Source organism: Oncorhynchus keta, unplaced genomic scaffold, assembly GCF_023373465.1.
Source record: "Oncorhynchus keta strain PuntledgeMale-10-30-2019 unplaced genomic scaffold, Oket_V2 Un_contig_22586_pilon_pilon, whole genome shotgun sequence".
Classification (NCBI taxonomy): Eukaryota; Metazoa; Chordata; class Actinopteri; order Salmoniformes; family Salmonidae; genus Oncorhynchus; species Oncorhynchus keta.
Genome location: NW_026282969.1, coordinates 36,847 through 60,893, shown reverse-complemented (window position 1 = coordinate 60,893; position 24,047 = coordinate 36,847). Strand labels below are relative to the sequence as shown.

General features: G+C 41.9%; 1 protein-coding gene and 1 long non-coding RNA gene across 2 annotated transcripts in view; both read right to left on the bottom strand.

Annotated features, from left to right (window-relative positions):
- The window catches only part of LOC118383243 (polycystin-1-like), a 92,322-nt gene that overhangs the window by 42,830 nt on the left and 25,445 nt on the right, over positions 1-24,047 (bottom strand). The window contains 3 exon segments of the mRNA XM_052505171.1: positions 7,422-7,575; positions 7,939-8,060; positions 8,607-8,821. Of these exon segments, the coding sequence (XP_052361131.1) occupies positions 7,422-7,575; positions 7,939-8,060; positions 8,607-8,821 (491 nt within the window).
- LOC127921574 (uncharacterized) lies at positions 6,072-7,300 on the bottom strand. Its single transcript, XR_008109012.1, has 3 exons — positions 6,993-7,300; positions 6,464-6,555; positions 6,072-6,118 (listed from the first exon to the last, which is right to left on the bottom strand). It is a non-coding gene; the product is annotated as an uncharacterized LOC127921574 (long non-coding RNA).

The following is a 24,047-nucleotide window of genomic DNA, read 5'->3' as shown; positions in this document are numbered from 1 at the left end:
TGACAGAAACATCATCATGACAGAAACATCATCATGACAGAAACATCATCATGACAGAAACACCATCATGACAGAAACATCATCATGACAGAAACACCATCATGACAGAAACATCATGACAGAAACACCATCATGACAGAAACATCATGACAGAAACACCATCATGACAGAAACATCATCATGACAGAAACACCATCATGACAGAAACATCATCATGACAGAAACATCATGACAGAAACATCATCATGACAGAAACATCATCATGACAGAAACATCATCATGACAGAAACATCATGACAGAAACATCATCATGACAGAAACATCATCATGACAGAAACATCATCATGACAGAAACACCATGACAGAAACACCATCATGACAAAAACACCATCATGACAGAAACATCATCATGACAGAAACATCATCATGACAGAAACATCATCATGACAGAAACACCATCATGACAGAAACATCATCATGACAGAAACACCATCATGACAGAAACACCATCATGACAGAAACATCATGACAGAAACACCATCATGACAGAAACATCATCATGACAGAAACACCATCATGACAGAAACATCATCATGACAGAAACATCATCATGACAGAAACATCATGACAGAAACATCATCATGACAGAAACATCATCATGACAGAAACATCATGACAGAAACACCATCATGACAGAAACATCATCATGACAGAAACATCATCATGACAGAAACATCATCATGACAGAAACACCATCATGACAGAAACACCATCATGACAGAAACATCATCATGACAGAAACATCATCATGACAGAAACATCATCATGACAGAAACATCATCATGACAGAAACACCATCATGACAGAAACATCATCATGACAGAAACACCATCATGACAGAAACACCATCATGACAGAAACACCATCATGACAGAAACATCATCATGACAGAAACATCATCATGACAGAAACACCATCATGACAGAAACATCATCATGACAGAAACACCATCATGACAGAAACACCATGACAGAAACACCATCATGACAGAAACATCATCATGACAGAAACACCATCATGACAGAAACATCATCATGACAGAAACACCATCATGACAGAAACATCATCATGACAGAAACACCATCATGACAGAAACATCATCATGACAGAAACATCATCATGACAGAAACACCATCATGACAGAAACATCATCATGACAGAAACACCATCATGACAGAAACACCATCATGACAGAAACATCATGACAGAAACACCATCATGACAGAAACATCATCATGACAGAAACACCATCATGACAGAAACATCATCATGACAGAAACACCATCATGACAGAAACATCATCATGACAGAAACACCATCATGACAGAAACATCATCATGACAGAAACACCATCATGACAGAAACATCATCATGACAGAAACATCATCATGACAGAAACACCATCATGACAGAAACACCATCATGACAGAAACATCATCATGACAGAAACACCATCATGACAGAAACATCATCATGACAGAAACATCATGACAGAAACACCATCATGACAGAAACATCATCATGACAGAAACATCATCATGACAGAAACATCATCATGACAGAAACATCATCATGACAGAAACATCATCATGACAGAAACATCATCATGACAGAAACATCGTCATGACAGAAACACCATCATGACAGAAACATCATCATGACAGAAACATCATCATGACAGAAACATCATCATGACAGAAACATCATCATGACAGAAACACCATCATGACAGAAACATCATCATGACAGAAACATCATCATGACAGAAACACCATCATGACAGAAACATCATCATGACAGAAACACCATCATGACAGAAACATCATGACAGAAACACCATCATGACAGAAACATCATCATGACAGAAACATCATCATGACAGAAACATCATCATGACAGAAACATCATCATGACAGAAACATCATCATGACAGAAACACCATCATGACAGAAACATCATCATGACAGAAACATCATCATGACAGAAACATCATCATGACAGAAACACCATCATGACAGAAACATCATCATGACAGAAACATCATCATGACAGAAACATCATCATGACAGAAACACCATCATGACAGAAACATCATCATGACAGAAACATCATCATGACAGAAACATCATCATGACAGAAACATCGTCATGACAGAAACACCATCATGACAGAAACATCATCATGACAGAAACATCATCATGACAGAAACATCATCATGACAGAAACATCATCATGACAGAAACACCATCATGACAGAAACATCCAGTGCTTAATTTGAGCCAGAACAGGATCCGGCACCTCTATGTTTTGGACTGTTTCGTTCCAGAACCTATTTGGCTGGATCTCTCGTGGCATGAAAAATAATTGTCACATTTTGCAAAGTAAAAATGATTATAAAAGCGTTCCAAGTTAATCTGAATTGCCTCTTAGTTAATTATCTGTTAAAAAGTTAATCTGAATGGCCTCTTCGTTAATTATCCTGCCCTACAACATCGCAAGGGTAGCCTAGTGCATTGGACTAGTAACCGAAAGGTTGCAAGTTCAAATCCCTGAGCTGACAAGGTACAAAATCTGTCGTTCTGCCCCTGAACAGGCAGTTAACCCACTGTTCCCCGGTAGGCCGTCATTGAAAATAAGAATTTGTTCTTAACTGACTTGCCTGGTTAAATAAAGGTCAAATAAAAAAACTAAAAATAATTTTTAAAACCCTGTTTGAGACCAACACGTGGTCATGGCTGTGTGAGTAGCAAGCCTGTATCTCTCACAGAACTAGAATGAGATTCCCTTTCTGTGTTCTCTCTCCCTCTCTGTTCTGATGGACATGAACCTGCAACTCTCGTCTGTCCAGCGTTGCACTTCATCATTCATTTAGTTACAGAATCAAGGCTGTCTGTTCAGAAAGAAATGAAATGATTCAGTTTGTCCTACTACACCATGAGAAGGTCTATCATTTAGCCACAGAGGATCAATAGTTTCTTTTGAAAAACTGCCTGGCTGTGGATTGTGTGTAGCCCAATAACAAGGCCTACAGTCAGGGATGTGCTGCAGATCTGTCAGTGAACGACAGCATGCAGACAAAACAGGCCTTTCACAATATTTCAAATAGAAATCGCAGGGAAACACAGGTTGGAAAGCAAATGTCTCCCGCAGAAAACAGAAGACTGTAATCTGTCTGCTGCAGGCTGGAAAAATATTTGATCAACTTCTAAATATTGTTTTACATAGTAAAGAGAGAGAGGCTTTTGGCACAAACACATCGGACGTCACTGGTGAGTGATCTGAGCATCATTAGGTGAGTGATCTGAGCATCATTAGGTGAGTGATCTGAGCATCATTAGGTGAGTGATCTGAGCATCATTAGGGGAGTGATCTGAGCATCATTAGGTGAGTGATCTGAGCATCATTAGGTGAGTGATCTGAGCATCATTAGGTGAGTGATCTGAGCATCATTAGGTGAGTGATCTGAGCATCATTAGGTGAGTGATCTGAGAATCATTAGGTGAGTGATCTGAGCATCATTAGGTGAGTGATCTGAGCATCATTAGGTGAGTGATCTGAGCATCATTAGGTGAGTGATCTGAGCATCATTAGGTGAGTGATCTGAGCATCATTAGGTGAGTGATCTGAGCATCATTAGGTGAGTGATCTGAGCATCATTGGGTGAGTGATCTGAGCATCATTAGGTGAGTGATCTGAGCATCATTAGGTGAGTGATCTGAGAATCATTAGGTGAGTGATCTGAGCATCATTAGGTGAGTGATCTGAGCATCATTAGGTGAGTGATCTGAGCATCATTAGGTGAGTGATCTGAGCATCATTAGGTGAGTGATCTGAGCATCATTAGGTGAGTGATCTGAGCATCATTAGGTGAGTGATCTGAGCATCATTAGGGGAGTGATCTGAGCATCATTAGGTGAGTGATCTGAGAATCATTAGGTGAGTGATCTGAGCATCATTAGGTGAGTGATCTGAGCATCATTAGGTGAGTGATCTGAGCATCATTAGGTGAGTGATCTGAGCATCATTAGGTGAGTGATCTGAGCATCATTAGGTGAGTGATCTGAGCATCATTAGGTGAGTGATCTGAGCATCATTGGGTGAGTGATCTGAGCATCATTAGGTGAGTGATCTGAGCATCATTAGGTGAGTGATCTGAGAATCATTAGGTGAGTGATCTGAGCATCATTAGGTGAGTGATCTGAGCATCATTAGGTGAGTGATCTGAGCATCATTAGGTGAGTGATCTGAGCATCATTAGGTGAGTGATCTGAGCATCATTAGGTGAGTGATCTGAGCATCATTAGGTGAGTGATCTGAGCATCATTAGGTGAGTGATCTGAGCATCATTAGGTGAGTGATCTGAGCATCATTAGGTGAGTGATCTGAGCATCATTAGGTGAGTCAGTGAAACTGGAAAACATTTTTTGGACTATATTTTCCTCCTCACATCAAGACCTGGACTATTGATGGGCTGAAGACAAGGTCGATGTTTATTGATCTCAGATTCTCAGTTTGTCAGTTTCAAAGTAGCCTGTCATTTCAATTATTTGTGAGTTGTTGAAAAATATTCTGGAAGTCTCCAGTCATCTATAGAATTGCATGAAATGTGTTTATAAAATACTTTTCCCGGACCCTCAACTACTCAACATGTTCCCAGTGTGTGCAACCTGTGTAAGTGCCTCTACTCTACCTGTGTAAGTGTCTCTACTCTACCTGTGTAAGTGTCTCTACTCTACCTGTGTAAGTGTCTCTACTCTACCTGTGTAAGTGCCTCTACTCTACCTGTGTAAGTGCCTCTACTCTACCTGTGTAAGTGTCTCTACTCTACCTGTGTAAGTGTCTCTACTCTACCTGTGTAAGTGTCTCTACTCTACCTGTGTAAGTGTCTCTACTCTACCTGTGTAAGTGTCTCTACTCTACCTGTGTAAGTGCCTTTACTCTACCTGTGTAAGTGCCTCTACTCTACCTGTGTAAGTGTCTCTACTCTACCTGTGTAAGTGTCTCTACTCTACCTGTGTAAGTGCCTCTACTCTACCTGTGTAAGTGTCTCTACTCTACCTGTGTAAGTGTCTCTACTCTACCTGTGTAAGTGTCTCTACTCTACCTGTGTAAGTGCCTCTACTCTACCTGTGTAAGTGTCTCTACTCTACCTGTGTAAGTGTCTCTACTCTACCTGTGTAAGTGTCTCTACTCTACCTGTGTAAGTGTCTCTACTCTACCTGTGTAAGTGCCTCTACTCTACCTGTGTAAGTGTCTCTACTCTACCTGTGTAAGTGTCTCTACTCTACCTGTGTAAGTGCCTCTACTCTACCTGTGTAAGTGTCTCTACTCTACCTGTGTAAGTGTCTCTACTCTACCTGTGTAAGTGTCTCTACTCTACCTGTGTAAGTGTCTCTACTCTACCTGTGTAAGTGCCTCTACTCTACCTGTGTAAGTGTCTCTACTCTACCTGTGTAAGTGTCTCTACTCTACCTGTAAAAGTGTCTCTACTCTACCTGTGTAAGTGCCTCTACTCTACCTGTGTAAGTGTCTCTACTCTACCTGTGTAAGTGTCTCTACTCTACCTGTGTAAGTGCCTCTACTCTACCTGTGTAAGTGTCTCTACTCTACCTGTGTAAGTGCCTCTACTCTACCTGTGTAAGTGTCTCTACTCTACCTGTGTAAGTGTCTCTACTCTACCTGTGTAAGTGTCTCTACTCTACCAGTGTAAGTGCCTCTACTCTACCTGTGTAAGTGTCTCTACTCTACCTGTGTAAGTGCCTCTACTCTACCTGTGTAAGTGTCTCTACTCTACCTGTGTAAGTGCCTCTCTCTACCTGTGTAAGTGCCTCTACCTGTGTAAGTGCCTCTACTCTACCTGTGTAAGTGCCTCTCTCTACCTGTGTAAGTGCCTCTACTCTACCTGTGTAAGTGTCTCTACTCTACCTGTGTAAGTGTCTCTACTCTACCTGTGTAATTGTCTCTACTCTACCTGTGTAAGTGTCTCTACTCTACCTGTGTAAGTGTCTCTACCTGTGTAAGTGTCTCTACTCTACCTGTGTAAGTATCTCTACTCTACCTGTGTAAGTGTCTCTACTCTACCTGTGTAAGTGCCTCTACTCTACCTGTGTAAGTGCCTCTACTCTACCTGTGTAAGTGCCTCTACTCTACCTGTGTAAGTGTCTCTACTCTACCTGTGTAAGTGTCTCTACTCTACCTGTGTAAGTGTCTCTACTCTACCTGTGTAAGTGTCTCTACTCTACCTGTGTAAGTGTCTCTACTCTACCTGTGTAATTGTCTCTACTCTACCTGTGTAAGTGTCTCTACTCTACCTGTGTAAGTGTCTCTACTCTACCTGTGTAAGTGTCTCTACTCTACCTGTGTAAGTGTCTCTACTCTACCTGTGTAAGTGTCTCTACTCTACCTGTGTAAGTGCCTCTACTCTACCTGTGTAAGTGTCTCTACTCTACCTGTGTAAGTGCCTCTACTCTACCTGTGTAAGTGCCTCTACTCTACCTGTGTAAGTGCCTCTACTCTACCTGTGTAAGTGTCTCTACTCTACCTGTGTAAGTGCCTCTACTCTACCTGTGTAAGTGCCTCTACTCTACCTGTGTAAGTGTCTCTACTCTACCTGTGTAAGTGTCTCTACTCTACCTGTGTAAGTGTCTCTACTCTACCTGTGTAAGTGCCTCTACTCTACCTGTGTAAGTGCCTCTACTCTACCTGTGTAAGTGTCTCTACTCTACCTGTGTAAGTGTCTCTACTCTACCTGTGTAAGTGTCTCTACTCTACCTGTGTAAGTGTCTCTACTCTACCTGTGTAAGTATCTCTACTCTACCTTTGTAAGTATCTCTACTCTACCTGTGTAAGTGCCTCTACTCTACCTGTGTAAGTGCCTTTACTCTACCTGTGTAAGTGCCTCTACTCTACCTGTGTAAGTGTCTCTACTCTACCTGTGTAAGTGTCTCTACTCTACCTGTGTAAGTGTCTCTACTCTACCTGTGTAAGTGCCTCTACTCTACCTGTGTAAGTGTCTCTACTCTACCTGTGTAAGTGCCTCTACTCTACCTGTGTAAGTGTCTCTACTCTACCTGTGTAAGTGTCTCTACTCTACCTGTGTAAGTGCCTCTACTCTACCTGTGTAAGTGTCTCTACTCTACCTGTGTAAGTGTCTCTACTCTACCTGTGTAAGTGCCTCTACTCTACTGCTCTACGCCACGACACTAATGTGATGATATGCATGCAAGGATTTATTATAAAAGGTGTGTCTGTCATCTCCCTCCCTCCGCCATCTCCTGTGTGTGTGTGTGTGTGTGTGCGTGCGTGCGTGCGTGCGTGCGTGTGCGCCCGTGTTATTGGTCTGTCTACCTATGTGTCCTCACCAGGCAGCAGCAGGGTTAGTCCAGGGTGCTGGCCACAGTGAGGTCTGTAGATCTGTAGGACAAGCTGAGTGTATGAGGACAGCTCCTGACAGATGAACTCTACAGATGACACACGACCTGCCTGAACAAACCCCAACGCTGGGAACAACAGGAGCTGATGAAGAGAGACAGAGAGAGAGAGAGAGAGAGAGAGAGCGAGAGAGAGAGAAAGAGGGAGAGAGAGAGAAAGGGAGGAGAGAGAGAGAGAGAGAGAGAGAGAGAGAGAGAGAGAGAGAGAGAGAGCAGAGAGAGAGAGAGAAAGAGGGAGAGAGAGAGAAAGGGAGAGAGAGAGAGAGAGAGAGAGAGAGAGAGAGAGAGAGAGAGAGAGAGAGAGAGAGAGAGAGAAAGAGGGAGGAAGGAAAGAAAGAAAGAGAGGGGAGGGTGAGAGGAGGAGAGAAACATATTTTAGAGTGACTGTATGAGTGTGTAGACAGAGTGTGAAAGTACGTGTGTAGTGACATTGTGTGTGTCTCCTCACCTCTATGCTCCTGGCTGGTGGTTCAGGGGAGGAGAGCGGTGTGGGGGCGGGGCTACAGAGAGGTCTGTGGGTGGGGAAGACAGCCAAGCCCACCAGGTACACCCCCGCATCAGGAACACGCACTGGAGAGAGAGAGAGAGAGAGAGAGAGGGTGAGACAAGGAGAAAAAGGGAGAGAGGAAAGAGAGAAGGAGAGAGAACTACTATCCTAGTAGTACTACTGGAGAAAACACTATCCTAGTAGTACTACTGGAGAAAACACCATCCTAGTAGTACTACTGGAGAAAACACTATCCTAGTAGTACTACTGGAGAAAACACCATCCTAGTAGTACTACTGGAGAAAACACCATCCTAGTAGTACTACTGGAGAAAACACTATCCTAGTAGTACTACTGTAGAAAACACTATCCTAGTAGTACTACTGGAGAAAACACTATCCTAGTAGTACTACTGGAGAAAACACCATCCTAGTAGTACTACTGTAGAAAACACCATCCTAGTAGTACTACTGGAGAAAACACTATCCTAGTAGTACTACTGTGTCTGTGTGTGTGCGTGCGTGCGTGCGTGCGTGCGTGTGTGTGTGTGTGTGTGTGTGCGTGTGCGTGTGCGTGTGTGTGTGTGTGTGCGTGTGTGTGCGTGTGTGTGTGTGTGTCCAGTCTCCTACCTTGGGGGCTGTACTGGCAGACGTAGGCCCGTTTAGTGCTGCAGGGGTGTGAGCTGGGCAGAGCTGTGTGGTCTAGAGACACACACACTTTCCCCCGAACCAGCGTAGCCCGGTCTCTCCCTCCGCCCTCGCCTTCCAGTGCCTCCGATCCGTCCACCCAGCGCAGCGAGCCTGGAGAGTCCACGTCACTGAGACCCAACCAAACACTACGCTCCCTGTAGAGGGTAGAGAACACACACCTCACACACACACACACACACATTATAGAGACCACACACATACATTATAGAGACCACACACACCTCATAAACACACACATTATAGAGAACACACACACCTCACGTTACACACACACCTTATAGAGACCACACACACACCTCACAGACACACACATTATAGAGAACACAAACACCTCACAGACACACACACCTTATAGAGACCACACACACCTCACAGACACACACCTTATAGAGACCACACACACCTCACAGACACACACATTATAGAGAACACACACACGTTACACACACACACCTTACAGACACACACATTATAGAGACCACACATGTTTAGCGAACACACACATACATGTTAGCGAAGGAGACCACATACACACACATGTACACACACACATACACACACATGTACACACACACATGCTGTAGACCTTACGGTGACCCTAGTGTTCTGCTACCACACGTAACTGACGCATGTGTGTGTGTGTGTGTGTGTGTGTGTGTGTGTGTGTGTGTGTGTGTGTGTGTGTGTGTGTGTGTGTGTGTGTGTGTGTGTGTGTGTGTGTGTGTGTGTGTGTGTGTGTGTGTGTGTGTGTGTGTGTGTGTGTGTGTGTGTGTGTGTGTGTGTACATGTGCACCTCATGTGCACCCCTATAGCTGAGCTCTGACACTGCTGTAATGAGTTGAACATAAAACGACTGTGTTACAATATGAACACTAGTTACAGGATTTACTAACACTAGTTACAGGATTTACTAACACTAGTTACAGGATTTACTAACACTAGTTACAGGATTTATTAACACTAGTTACTAGTTACAGGATTTACTAACACTAGTTACAGGATTTACTAACACTAGTTACAGGATTTACTAACACTAGTTACAGGATTTACTAACACTAGTTACAGGATTTATTAACACTAGTTACTAGTTACATGATTTATTAACACTAGTTACAGGATTTATTAACACTAGTTACAGGATTTATTAACACTAGTTACAGGATTTACTAACACTAGTTACAGGATTTATTAACACTAGTTACAGGATTTATTAACACTAGTTACAGGATTTACTAACACTAGTTACAGGATTTATTAACACTAGTTACAGGATTTATTAACACTAGTTACAGGATTTATTAACACTAGTTACTAGTTACAGGATTTATTAACACTAGTTACAGGGTTTACTAACACTAGTTACAGGATTTACTAACACTAGTTACAGGATTTACTAACACTAGTTACAGGATTTATTAACACTAGTTACAGGATTTACTAACACTAGTTACAGGATTTACTAGCACTAGTTACAGGATTTACTAACACTAGTTACAGGATTTATTAACACTAGTTACAGGATTTATTAGCACTAGTTACAGGATTTACTAACACTAGTTACAGGATTTATTAACACTAGTTACAGGATTTATTAACACTAGTTACAGGATTTATTAACACTAGTTACTAGTTACAGGATTTATTAACACTAGTTACAGGGTTTACTAACACTAGTTACAGGATTTACTAACACTAGTTACAGGATTTACTAACACTAGTTACAGGATTTACTAACACTAGTTACAGGATTTATTAACACTAGTTACAGGATTTATTAACACTAGTTACAGGATTTACTAACACTAGTTACAGGATTTACTAACACTAGTTACAGGATTTACTAACACTAGTTACAGGATTTACTAACACTAGTTACAGGATTTATTAACACTAGTTACAGGATTTATTAACACTAGTTACAGGATTTACTAACACTAGTTACAGGATTTACTAACACTAGTTACAGGATTTATTAATACTAGTTACAGGATTTACTAACACTAGTTACAGGATTTACTAACACTAGTTACAGGATTTACTAACACTAGTTACAGGATTTACTAACACTAGTTACAGGATTTATTAACACTAGTTACAGGATTTATTAACACTAGTTACAGGATTTACTAACACTAGTTACAGGATTTACTAACACTAGTTACAGGATTTATTAACACTAGTTACAGGATTTACTAACACTAGTTACAGGATTTACTAACACTAGTTACAGGATTTATTAATACTAGTTACAGGATTTACTAACACTAGTTACAGGATTTACTAACACTAGTTACAGGATTTACTAACACTAGTTACAGGATTTATTAACACTAGTTACAGGATTTATTAACACTAGTTACAGGATTTATTAACACTAGTTACTAGTTACAGGATTTATTAACACTAGTTACTAGTTACAGGATTTATTAACACTAGTTACAGGATTTATTAACACTAGTTACAGTATTTATTAACACTAGTTACAGGATTTACTAACACTAGTTACAGGATTTATTAACACTAGTTACAGGATTTACTAACACTAGTTACAGGATTTATTAATACTAGTTACAGGATTTACTAACACTAGTTACAGGATTTACTAACACTAGTTACAGGATTTACTAACACTAGTTACAGGATTTATTAACACTAGTTACAGGATTTATTAACACTAGTTACAGGATTTATTAACACTAGTTACTAGTTACAGGATTTATTAACACTAGTTACTAGTTACAGGATTTATTAACACTAGTTACAGGATTTATTAACACTAGTTACAGTATTTATTAACACTAGTTACAGGATTTACTAACACTAGTTACAGGATTTATTTCTAAACTGTATCACAAAACCACTTAGTTTCAGAACCTACTTCTCCCCACTGAGGAAAAGAAACCACTCAGTTTCAGAACCTACTTCTCCCCACTGAGGAAAAGAAACCACTCAGTTTCAGAACCTACTTCTCCCCACTGAGGAAAAGAAACCACTCAGTTTCAGAACCTACTTCTCCCCACTGAGGAAAAGAAACCACTCAGTAGAACCTACCTCCCCACTGAGGAAAAGAAACCACAGAACCTTCTCCCCACTGAGGAAAAGAAACCACTCAGTTTCAGAACCTACTTCTCCCCACTGAGGAAAAGAAACCAAGTTTCAGAACCTACTTCACTGTTTTCAGAACCTACTTCTCCCCACTGAGGAAAAGAAACCACTCAGTTTCAGAACCTACTTCTCCCCACTGAGGAAAAGAAACCACTCAGTTTCAGAACCTACTTCTCCCCACTGAGGAAAAGAAACCACTCTTTCAGAACCCCACTGAGGAAAAGAAACCACTCAGTTTCAGAACCTACTCACTGAGGAAAAGAAACCACTTTTCAGAACCTACTTCTCCCCACTGAGGAAAAGAAACCACTCAGTTTCAGAACCTACTTCTCCCCACTGAGGAAAAGAAACCACTCAGTTTCAGAACCTACTTCTCCCCACTGAGGAAAAGAAACCACTCAGTTTCAGAACCTAAAACCTACACTCAGTTTCAGAACCTACTTCTCCCCACTGAGGAAAAGAAACCACTCAGTTTCAGAACCTACTTCTCCCCACTGAGGAAAAGAAACCACTCAGTTTCAGAACCTACTTCTCCCCACTGAGGAAAAGAAACCACTCAGTTTCAGAACCTACTTCTCCCCACTGAGGAAAAGAAACCACTCAGTTTCAGAACCTACTTCTCCCCACTGAGGAAAAGAAACCACTCAGTTTCAGAACCTACTTCTCCCCACTGAGGAAAAGAAACCACTCAGTTTCAGAACCTACTTCTCCCCACTGAGGAAAAGAAACCACTCAGTTTCAGAACCTACTTCTCCCCACTGAGGAAAAGAAACCACTCAGTTTCAGAACCTACTTCTCCCCACTGAGGAAAAGAAACCACTCTCCCCACTGAGGAAAAGAAACCACTCAGTTTCAGAACCTACTTCTCCCCACTGAGGAAAAGAAACCACTCAGTTTCAGAACCTACTTCTCCCCACTGAGGAAAAGAAACCACTCAGTTTCAGAACCTACTTCTCCCCACTGAGGAAAAGAAACCACTCAGTTTCAGTTTCAGAACCTACTTCTCCCCACTGAGGAAAAGAAACCACTCAGTTTCAAACCACTCAGTTTCAGAACCTACTCCTCCCCACTGAGGAAAAGAAACCTCAGTTTCAGAACCTACTTCTCCCCACTGAGGAAAAGAAACTCAGTTTCAGAACCTAATTCTCCCCACTGAGGAAAAGAAACTCAGTTTCAGAACCTACTTCTCCCCACTGAGGAAAAGAAACCACTTTTCAGAACCTACTTCTCCCCACTGAGGAAAAGAAACCACTCAGTTTCAGAACCTACTTCTCCCCACTGAGGAAAAGAAACCACTCAGTTTCAGAACCTACTTCTCCCCACTGAGGAAAAGAAACCACTCAGTTTCAGAACCTACTTCTCCCCACTGAGGAAAAGAAACCACTCAGTTTCAGAACCTCCCCCCACTGAGGAAAAACCACTCAGAAACCACTCAGTTTCAGAACCTACTTCTCCCCACTGAGGAAAAGAAACCACTCAGTTTCAGAACCTACTTCTCCCCACTGAGGAAAAGAAACCACTCAGTTTCAGAACCTACTTCTCCCCACTGAGGAAAAGAAACCACTCAGTTTCAGAACCTACTTCTCCCCACTGAGGAAAAGAAACCACTCAGTTTCACTGAGAAAACCTACTCTCCCCACTGAGGAAAAGAAACCACTCAGTTTCAGAACCTACTTCTCCCCACTGAGGAAAAGAAACCACTCAGTTTCAGAACCTACTTCTCCCCACTGAGGAAAAAACCACTCAGAAACCACTTCAGTTTTTCAGAACCTAATTCTCCCCACTGAGGAAAAGAAACCACTCAGGCAAACTGGTTCCTGGTTCATTTAACTCCTGTGCAGTATCCAAGTGGAATGGTTGTTTCTGCTCTCTGAACGTTTGAACAACAGACCTTCATTACAGAGCACAGTTCATTCACATTATCTCAATTCAATTCAAGGGGCTTTATTGGCATGGGTTAACATTGCCAAAGCAAGTGAGGTAGATAATATACAAAAGTGAAATAAACAATACAAATGAACATTAAACATTACACATACAGAAGTTTCAAAACAATAAAGACATTCCAAATGTCATATTATATATATATATATACAGTGTTGTAACTATGTACAAATGGTTAAAGTACACAAGGGAAAATAAATAAGAATAAATATGTTTTGTATTTACAATGGTGTTTGTTCTTCACTGGTTGCACTTTTCTTGTGGCAACAGGTCACAAATCTTGCTGCTGTGATGGAACACTGTGGTATTTCACCCAGTAGATATGGGAGTTCATCAAAATTGGGTTGGTTGTCGAATTCTCTGTGGATCTGTGTAATCTGAGGGAAATGTGTCTCTAATATGGTCATACATTGGGCAGGAGGTTAGGAAGTGCAGCTCAGTTTCCACCTCAGTTTGTGGGCAGTGAGCACATAGCCTGTCTTCTCTTGAGAGCCATGTCTGCCTACGGCGGCCTTTCTCAATAGCAAGGCTATGCTCACTGAGTCTGTACATAGTCAAAGCTTTCATTAATATTAGGTCAGTCACAGTGGTCAGGTATTCTGCCGCTGTGTACTCTCTGTTTAGGGCCAAATATCATTCTAGTTTGCTCTGTTTTTTTGTTAATTCTTTCCAATGTATCAAGTAATTACCTTTTTGTTTTCTCATGATTTTCTTGGGTCTAATTGTGCTGTTGTCCTGGGGCTCTGTAGGGTGTGTTTGTGTTTGTGAACAGAGCCCCAGGACCAGCTTTGCTTAGGGGACTCTTCTCCAGGTTCATCTCTCTGTAGGTGATGGCTTTGGTTATGGAAGGTTTGGGAATCGCTTCCTTTTAGGTGGTTGTAGAATTTAACAGCTCTTTTCTGGATTTGATAATTAGTGGGTATCGGCCTAATTCTGCTCTGCATGCATTATTTGGTGTTTTCTGTTGTACACAGAGGATATTTTTTGCAGAATTCTGCGTCCAGAGTCTCAATTTGGTGTTTGTCCCACTTTGTGAAGTCTTGGTTGGTGAGCGGACCCCAGACCTCACAACCATAAAGGGCAATGGGCTCTATGACTGATTCAAGTATTTTTAGCCAGATCCTAATTGGTATGTTGAATTTTATCTTCCTTTTGATGGCATGGAATGCCCTTCTTACCTTGTCTCTCAGATCGTTCACAGCTTTGTGGAAGTTACCTGTGGCGCTGATGTTTAGGCCGAGGTATGTATAGTTTTTTGTGTGCTCTAGGGCAACAGTGTCTAGATGGAATTTGTATTTGTGGTCCTGGCGACTGGACCTTTTTTTGGAACACCATTATTTTGGTCTTACTGAGATTTACTATCAGGGCCGAGGTCTGGCAGAATCTGTGCAGAATATCTAGGTGCTGCTGTAGGCCCTCCTTGGTTGGTGACAGAAGCACCAGATCATCAGCAAACAGCAGACATTTGACTTCGGATTCTAGTAGGATGAGGCCGGGTGCTGCAGACTGTTCTAGTGCCCGCGCCAATTTGTTGATATATATGTTGAAGAGGGTGGGGCTTAAGCAGCAACCCTGTCTCACCCCACGGCCCTTTGGGAAGAAATGTGTGTGTTTTTTGCCTATTTTAACCGCACACTTGTTGTTTGTGTACATGGATTTTATAATGTCGTATGTTTTACCCCCAACATCACTTTCCATCAGTTTGTATAGCAGACCCTCATGCCAAATTGAGTCGAAGGCTTTTTTGAAATCAACGAAGCATGAGAAGACTGTGCCTTTGTTTTGTTTGTTTGGTTGTTAATTAGGGTGTGCAGGGTGAATACATGGTCTGTTGTACGGTAATCTGGTAAAAAGCCCATTTGACATTTGCTCAGTACATTGTTTTCATTGAGGAAATGTACGAGTCTGCTGTTAATGATAATGCAGAGGATTTTCCCAAGGTTGCTGTTGACGCATATCCCACGGTAGATATTGGGGACAAATTTGTCTCCACTTTGTGGATTGGGTTAGGGCTCTTTGTTCATTGTTATAGAGCCAAAAGATTGGAGAAGTGGTTTACCCATACATCTCCATACATCCTCATTTTGGATAGATAACTCTTCGTGTTGTTGTTTGTTTAGTGTTTTCCAATTTTCCCAGAAGTGGTTAGAGTCTATGGATTCTTCAATTGCATTGAGCTGATTTCTGACATGCTGTTCCTTCTTTTTCCGTAGTGTATTTCTGTATTGTTTTAGTGATTCACCATAGTGAAGGCGTAGACTCAGGTTTTCCGGGCCTCTATGTTTTTAGTTGGACAGGTTTCTCAATTTCTTTCTTAGATTTTTGCATTCTTCATCAAACCATTTGTCATTGTTGTTCATTGTCAGCGGTTTTCTATTTGAGATTTTTAGATTTGATAGGGAAGCGGAGAGGTCAAATATACTGTTAAGATTTTCTACTGCCAAGTTTACACCTTCAAATGCATGCTTTTCAACCGATCGCTGCCTGCACCCGCATGCCCGACTAGCATCACCACACTGGATGGTTCCAACCTTGAATATGTGGACACCTATAAGTACCTAGGTGTCTGGCTAGACTGCAAACTCTCCTTCCAGACCCATATCAAACATCTCCAATCGAAAATCAAATCAAGAGTCGGCTTTCTATTCTGCAACAAAGCCTCCTTCACTCACGCTGCCAAGCTTACCCTAGTAAAACTAACTATCCTACCGATCCTCGACTTCGGCGATGTCATCTACAAAATCGCTTCCAACACTCTACTCAGCAAACTGGATGCAGTTTATCACAGTGCCATCCGTTTTGTCACTAAAGCACCTTATACTACCCACCACTGCGAGTTGTATGCTCTAGTCGGCTGGCCCTCGCTACATATTCGTCACCAGACCCACTGGCTCCAGGTCATCTACAAGGCCATGCTAGGTAAAGCTCCGCCTTATCTCAGTTCACTGGTCACGATGGCAACACCCATCCGTAGCACGCGCTCCAGCAGGTGTATCTCACTGATCATCCCTAAAGCCAACACCTCATTCGGCCGCCTTTCGTTCCAGTACTCTGCTGCCTGTGACTGGAACGAATTGCAAAAATCGCTGAAGTTGGAGACTTTTATCTCCCTCACCAACTTCAAACATCAGCTATCTGAGCAGCTAACCGATCGCTGCAGCTGTACATAATCTATTGGTAAATAGCCCACCCATTTTCACCTACCTCATCCCCATAGTTTTTATTTATTTACTTTTCTGCTCTTTTGCACACCAATATCTCTACCTGTACATGATCATCTGATCATTTATCACTCCAGTGTTAATCTGCAATATTGTAATTATTCACCTACCTCCTCATGCCTTTTGCACACATTGTATATAGACTCCCCTTTTTTTTCTACTGTGTTATTGACTTGTTAATTGTTTACTCCATGTGTAACTCTGTGTTGTCTGTTCACACTGCTATGCTTTATCTTGGCCAGGTCGCCGTTGCAAATGAGAACTTGTTCTCAACTAGCCTACCTGGTTAAATAAAGGTGTTCTCAACTAGCCTACCTGGTTAAATAAAGGTGTTCTCAACTAGCCTACCTGGTTAAATAAAGGTGTTCTCAACTAGCCTACCTGGTTAAATAAAGGTGTTCTCAACTAGCCTACCTGGTTAAATAAAGGTGTTCTCAACTAGCCTACCTGGTTAAATAAAGGTGAAATAAAAAAAATAAAAAAATTCATGATTACAGTGGAACGTTTTACCCAGGAAATTGTCTAAAAGGGATTGAATTTGTTGTTGCCTAATTGTTTTTTGGTAGGTTTCCAAACTGCATTCCTTCCATCTATAGCATTTCTTAATGTTACTCAGTTCCTTTGGCTTTGATGCCTCATGATTGAGTATTGCTCTGTTCAAGTAGACTGTGATTTTGCTGTGGTCTGATAGGGGTGTTAGTGGGCTGACTGTGAACGCTCTGAGAGACTCTGGGTTGAGGTCAGTGATAAAGTAGTCTACAGTACTACTGCCAAGAGATGAGCTATAGGTGTACCTACCATAGGAGTCCCATCAAAGCCTACCATTGACTATGTACATACACAGCGTGCGACAGAGCTTCAGGAGTTGTGACCCGTTTTTGTTGGTTATGTTGTCATAGTTGTGCCTAGGGGGTATATGGGGGAGGGAATGCTGTCACCTGCAGGCAGGTGTTTGTCCCCCTGTGTGCTGAGGGTGTCAGGTTCTTGTCCGGTTCTGGCATTTAGGTCGCCACAGGCTAGTACATGTCCCTGGGCCTGGAAATTATTGATTTCCCCCTCCAGGATGGAGAAGCTGTCTTCATTAAAGTATGTGGATTCTAGTGGGGGGGATATAGGTAGCACACAGGAGGACATTTCTCTCTCTCTCCCTCTCCCTCTCCCTCTCTCTCTCTCTCTTTCCCTCCCTCCCTCTCTCTCTCTCCCTCTCTCTCTCTCTTTCCCTCCTCCCTCCCCCTCTCTCTCTCTCTCTCTCTCTCTCTCTCTCTCTCTCTCTCTCTCTCTCTCTCTCTCTCTCTCTCTCTCTCTCTCTCTCTCTCTCTCTCTCTCTCCAATTGGTTATATCTCTTTCGCTGGCTGTTATGCACTCTCTTCTCTCGTTACACACTCACACCCGTTGCTCTTGTTATTTTTCAAATGTCTCTCCCGCTTCCCCTCTCTCTCTTTTCGTCTCGCTTTCTCCTATTCTCGACACACACGTTCTCTTGTTATTTTTCAAATGTCTCTCCCGCTTTCCCTCCCTCTCTTTTCGTCTCGCTTTCTCCTATTCTCGATACACACACACACACACACATTCTCTTGTTATTTTTCGAACTTCTCTCTGTAGGGCTCCAGCAGCCAAACACTCACATCTGGAGAAAACTAGAACTGAGGAAAATAGAGGGGAGAGAAAATGAGGTCTTTGTGCCAAAAAGAAAACAATGAAGAAGTGAGTTCTTACATAAGATGGAGAGGAAAAGAGGAGGAGAGGAAGAGGAGAAAGAAAGAGAGGAGGAGAGGAGGAAGAGAGGAAAGGAAGAGGAGAGGAGGAGAGGAGAGGAGGAGAAGGAGAGGAGGAAGAGAGGAGAGGAAGAGGAGAGGAGGAGAGGAAGAGGAGAAAGAGAGGAGGAGAAGGAGAGGAGGAAGAGAGGAGAGGAAGAGGAGAGGAGGAGAGAAGAGGAGATGAGGAGAGGAGGAGAAGGAGAGGAAAAGAGGAGAGGAGAGGAGGAGAGGAGAGGAGAGGACGAGAAGGAGAGGAAAAGAGGAGAGGAGAGGAGAGGAGGAGAGGAGAGGAGGAGAGGAGGAGAAGGAGAGGAAAGGAGAGGAGAGGAGAGGAGGAGAGAAGAGGAGATGAGGAGAGGAGGAGAAGGAGAGGAAAAGAGGAGAGGAGAGGAGAGGAGGAGAGGAGGAGAAGGAGAGGAAAAGAGGAGAGCAGAGGAGGAGAGGAGGAAGAGAGGAGAGGAGGAGAGAAGAGGAGAGCAGGAGAGGAGAGGAGGAGAGGAGGAGAGGAGGAGAGAAGAGGAGAGCAGGAGAGGAGAGAAGAGGAGAGCAGGAGAGGAGAGGAGGAGAGGAGGAGAGGAGGAGAGGAGGAGAGGAGGAGGAGAGGAGGAGAAGAAGAGGAGAGAAGAGGAGGAGAAAGAAGAGGAGGAGAGAAGAGGAGAGGGGGAGAGGAGAGGAGGAGAGAAGAGGAGATGAGGAGAGGAGGAGAGAAGAGAGGAGGAGAGAAAAGGAGGAGAGCAGAGAAGGAGGAGAGAAGAGGAGAGAAAAGTGTCTGTAGTCCATCTATACTGTAGAGATTCAACCAGGTAGATTGTAGTCCATCTATACTGTAGAGATTCAACCAGGTAGACTGTAGTCCATCTATACTGTAGAGATTCAACCAGGTAGACTGTAGTCCATCTATACTGTAGAGATTCAACCAGGTAGACTGTAGTCCATCTATACTGTAGAGATTCAACCAGGTAGACTGTAGTCCATCTATACTGTAGAGATTCAACCAGGTAGACTGTAGTCCATCTATACTGTAGAGATTCAACCAGGTAGACTGTAGTCCATCTATACTGTAGAGATTCAACCAGGTAGACTGTAGTCCATCTATACTGTAGAGATTCAACCAGGTAGTCTGTAGTCTATCTATACTGTAGATGTTTAACCAGGTAGACTGTAGTCCATCTATACTGTAGAGATTCAACCAGGTAGACTGTAGTCCATCTATACTGTAGAGATTCAACCAGGTAGACTGTAGTCCATCTATACTGTAGATGTTCAACCAGGTAGACTGTAGTCCATCTATACTGTAGAGATTCAACCAGGTAGTCTGTAGTCCATCTATACTGTAGATGTTTAACCAGGTAGACTGTAGTCCATCTATACTGTAGAGTTCAACCAGGTAGACTGTAGTCCATCTATACTGTAGAGATTCAACCAGGTAGACTGTAGTCCATCTATACTGTAGAGATTCAACCAGGTAGACTGTAGTCCATCTATACTGTAGAGATTCAACCAGGTAGACTGTAGTCCATCTATACTGTAGATGTTCAACCAGGTAGACTGTAGTCCATCTATACTGTAGAGATTCAACCAGGTAGACTGTAGTCCATCTATACTGTAGATGTTCAACCAGGTAGACTGTAGTCCATCTATACTGTAGATGTTCAACCAGGTAGACTGTAGTCCATCTATACTGTAGAGATTCAACCAGGTAGACTGTAGTCCATCTATACTGTAGAGATTCAACCAGGTAGACTGTAGTCCATCTATACTGTAGATGTTCAACCAGGTAGACTGTACATCTATACTGTAGAGATTCAACCAGGTAGACTGTAGTCCATCTATACTGTAGATGTTCAACCAGGTAGACTGTAGTCCATCTATACTGTAGATGTTCAACCAGGTAGACTGTAGTCCATCTATACTGTATGGTAGACTTCAATCCAGGTAGACTGTAGTCCATCTATACTGTAGAGATTCAACCAGGTAGACTGTAGTCAATCTACTTTGACTAACAACCAGGTAGTCTGTAGTCCATCTATACTGTAGAGATTCAACCAGGTAGACTGTAGTCCATCTATACTGTAGATGTTCAACCAGGTAGACTGTAGTCCATCTATACTGTAGATGTTCAACCAGGTAGACTGTAGTCCATCTATACTGTAGATGTTCAACCAGGTAGACTGTAGTCCATCTATACTGTAGAGATTCAACCAGGTAGACTGTAGTCCATCTATAATGTAGATGTTCAACCAGGTAGACTGTAGTCCATCTATACGTAGAGATTCAACCAGGTAGACTGTAGTCCATCTATAATGTAGATGTTCAACCAGGTAGACTGTAGTCCATCTGTAGATGTTCAACCAGGTAGTCTGTAGTCCATCTACGTAGAGATTCAACCAGGTAGTCTGTGTCCATCTATACACGAGATTCAACCAGGTGACTGTAGTCCATCTATACTGTAGACGTTCAACCAGGTAGACAGAGTTCATCTATACTGTAGAGATTCAACCAGGTAGACACCACTATACTGTAGATGTTCAACAGGTAGACTGTAGTCCATCTATACATGTAGAGATTCAACAGGTAGTCTGTACACATCACACATGTTCAACCAGGTAGACACACATCTATACTGAGACATTCACAGGTAGTCTGTAGTCCATCTATACTGTACATGTTCACCAGGTAGACTGTAGTCCATCTATACTGTAGAGATTCACTGTAGTCCATCTATACATGTAGAGATTCAACCAGGTAGACTGTAGTCCATCTATAATGTAGATGTTCAACCAGGTAGAACCATCTCATACTTAGATGTTCAACCAGGTAGACTGTAGTCCATCTATAATGTAGATATTCAACCAGGTGACTGTAGTCCATCTATAATGTAGATGTCTAGAACATAGTCCATCTTCTGTGATGTTCAACCAGGTGACTGTTCCATCTATACTGTAGAGATTCAACCAGGTAGACTGTGTCTATCTATACTGTAGATGTTCAACCAGGTAGTCTGTAGTCCATCTATAATGTAGATGTTCAACCAGGTAGACTGTAGTCCATCTATACTGTAGATGTTCAACAGGTAGACACCATCTATACACATTCTAGAACATATCAATACTGTAGATGTTCAACAGGTAGACTGTAGTCCATCTATAAGATGTTCACAGGTAGTCTGTAGTCCATCTATACTTAGATGAACATAGACTGCACACTTCTGTAGAGATTCAACCAGAACATATCCACTTACTGTACACATTCTAGAACATATCACACTTCCTTGTACCACATTCTAGAACATATCACACTTCCTCTATACACAGACATTCTAGAACATTCAACCAGGTAGACTGTAGTCCATCTATATCACACTTCCTCTACACATTCTAGAACATATCCACTTCCTCTACACATTCTAGAACATATCCATCTTACTGTAGAGATTCAACCAGGTAGACTGTAGTCCATCTTCCTCTAGAGATTCAACCAGGTAGAACCATATCACAACTAGACTATAGTCCATCTACACATTCAACCAGGTAGTCTGTAACATACTAGAGATTCACACTTCCTCTACACATTCTAGAACATATCTGTACACTTCCATCTATACATTCTAGAACATATCCACACTTCCTAGACTTACACATTCTAGAACATATCCACTATACTTCAACCAGGTCTGTACACATTCTAGAACATATCACACTTCCTCTACACATTCTAGAACATATCTGTAGTCCATCTATACCTGTAGACATTCTAGAACATATCACACTTCCTCTACACATTCTAGAACCATCTATATTGTCACACTTCCTCTACACATTCTAGAACTATACTCACACTTCCTCTACACATTCTAGAACATATCACACTTCCTCTATACTGTACATTCAACCAGGTAGACATTCTAGAACATATCACACTTCCTAGACTGTAGTCCATCTATACATTCTAGAACATATATCCATCTATACTGTAGATGTTCAACCAGGTAGACTGTAGTCCATCTATACTGTAGAGATTCAACCAGGTAGACTGTAGTCCTCTACTGTACACATTCTAGAACATATCACACTTCCTCTACCACATTCTAGAGACATATCACACTTCCTCTACACATTCTAGAACATATCACACTTCCTCTACACATTCTAGAACATATCAGGTAGTCTTCCTCTACACATTCTTCAACAGGTAGACATATCACACAACCATCTCTAGACTTTGTAACAGCATTCCCTCCTAAGAACAGAGCCTCAGCCCTCAGATTAATGAACATATCACACTTCCACACACACACACTAGAACACACACAGAGTGAACTTCCTCCTACACATTCTAGAACATATCACACTTGTGTGTGTGTGTGTGTGTGTGTGTGTGTGTGTGTGTGTGTGTGTGTGTGTGTGTGTGTGTGTGTGTGTGTGTGTGTGTGTGTGTGTGTGTGTGTGTGTGTGTGTGTGTGTGTGTGTGTGTGTGTGTGTGTGTCCTCTACACATTCTAGAACATATCACACTTCCAACACTTCCTCTACACATTCTAGAACATATCACACTTTCTCTACACATTCTAGAACATATCACACTTCCTTTACACATTCTAGAACATATCACACTTCCTCTACACATTCTAGAACATATCACACTTCCTTTACACATTCTAGAACATATCACACTTCCTTTACACATTCTAGAACATATCACACTTCCTCTACACATTCTAGAACATATCACACTTCCTTTACACATTCTAGAACATATCACACTTCCTTTACACATTCTAGAACATATCACACTTCCTTTACACATTCTAGAACATATCACACTTCCTCTACACATTCTAGAACATATCACACTTCCTTTACACATTCTAGAACATATCACACTTCCTCTACACATTCTAGAACATATCACACTTCCTCTACACATTCTAGAACATATCACACTTCCTTTACACATTCTAGAACATATCACACTTCCTCTACACATTCTAGAACATATCACACTTCCTTTACACATTCTAGAACATATCACACTTCCTTTACACATTCTAGAACATATCACACTTCCTTTACACATTCTAGAACATATCACACTTCCTCTACACATTCTAGAACATATCACACTTCCTCTGAATATATTTCATTCCTCTGAGGGTATAAAACCATCTCACTTACAGTCAGGACACATTCTATTCCATATCAAACTTCTCTGTACAGTCATTCTAGAACATATACATTTCCTCATTCCTCTGAGGGTATAAAACCATCTCGCTGTACAGTCAGGACATAGAACATATCACATTCCTCTGAGGGTATAAAACCATCTCTGTACAG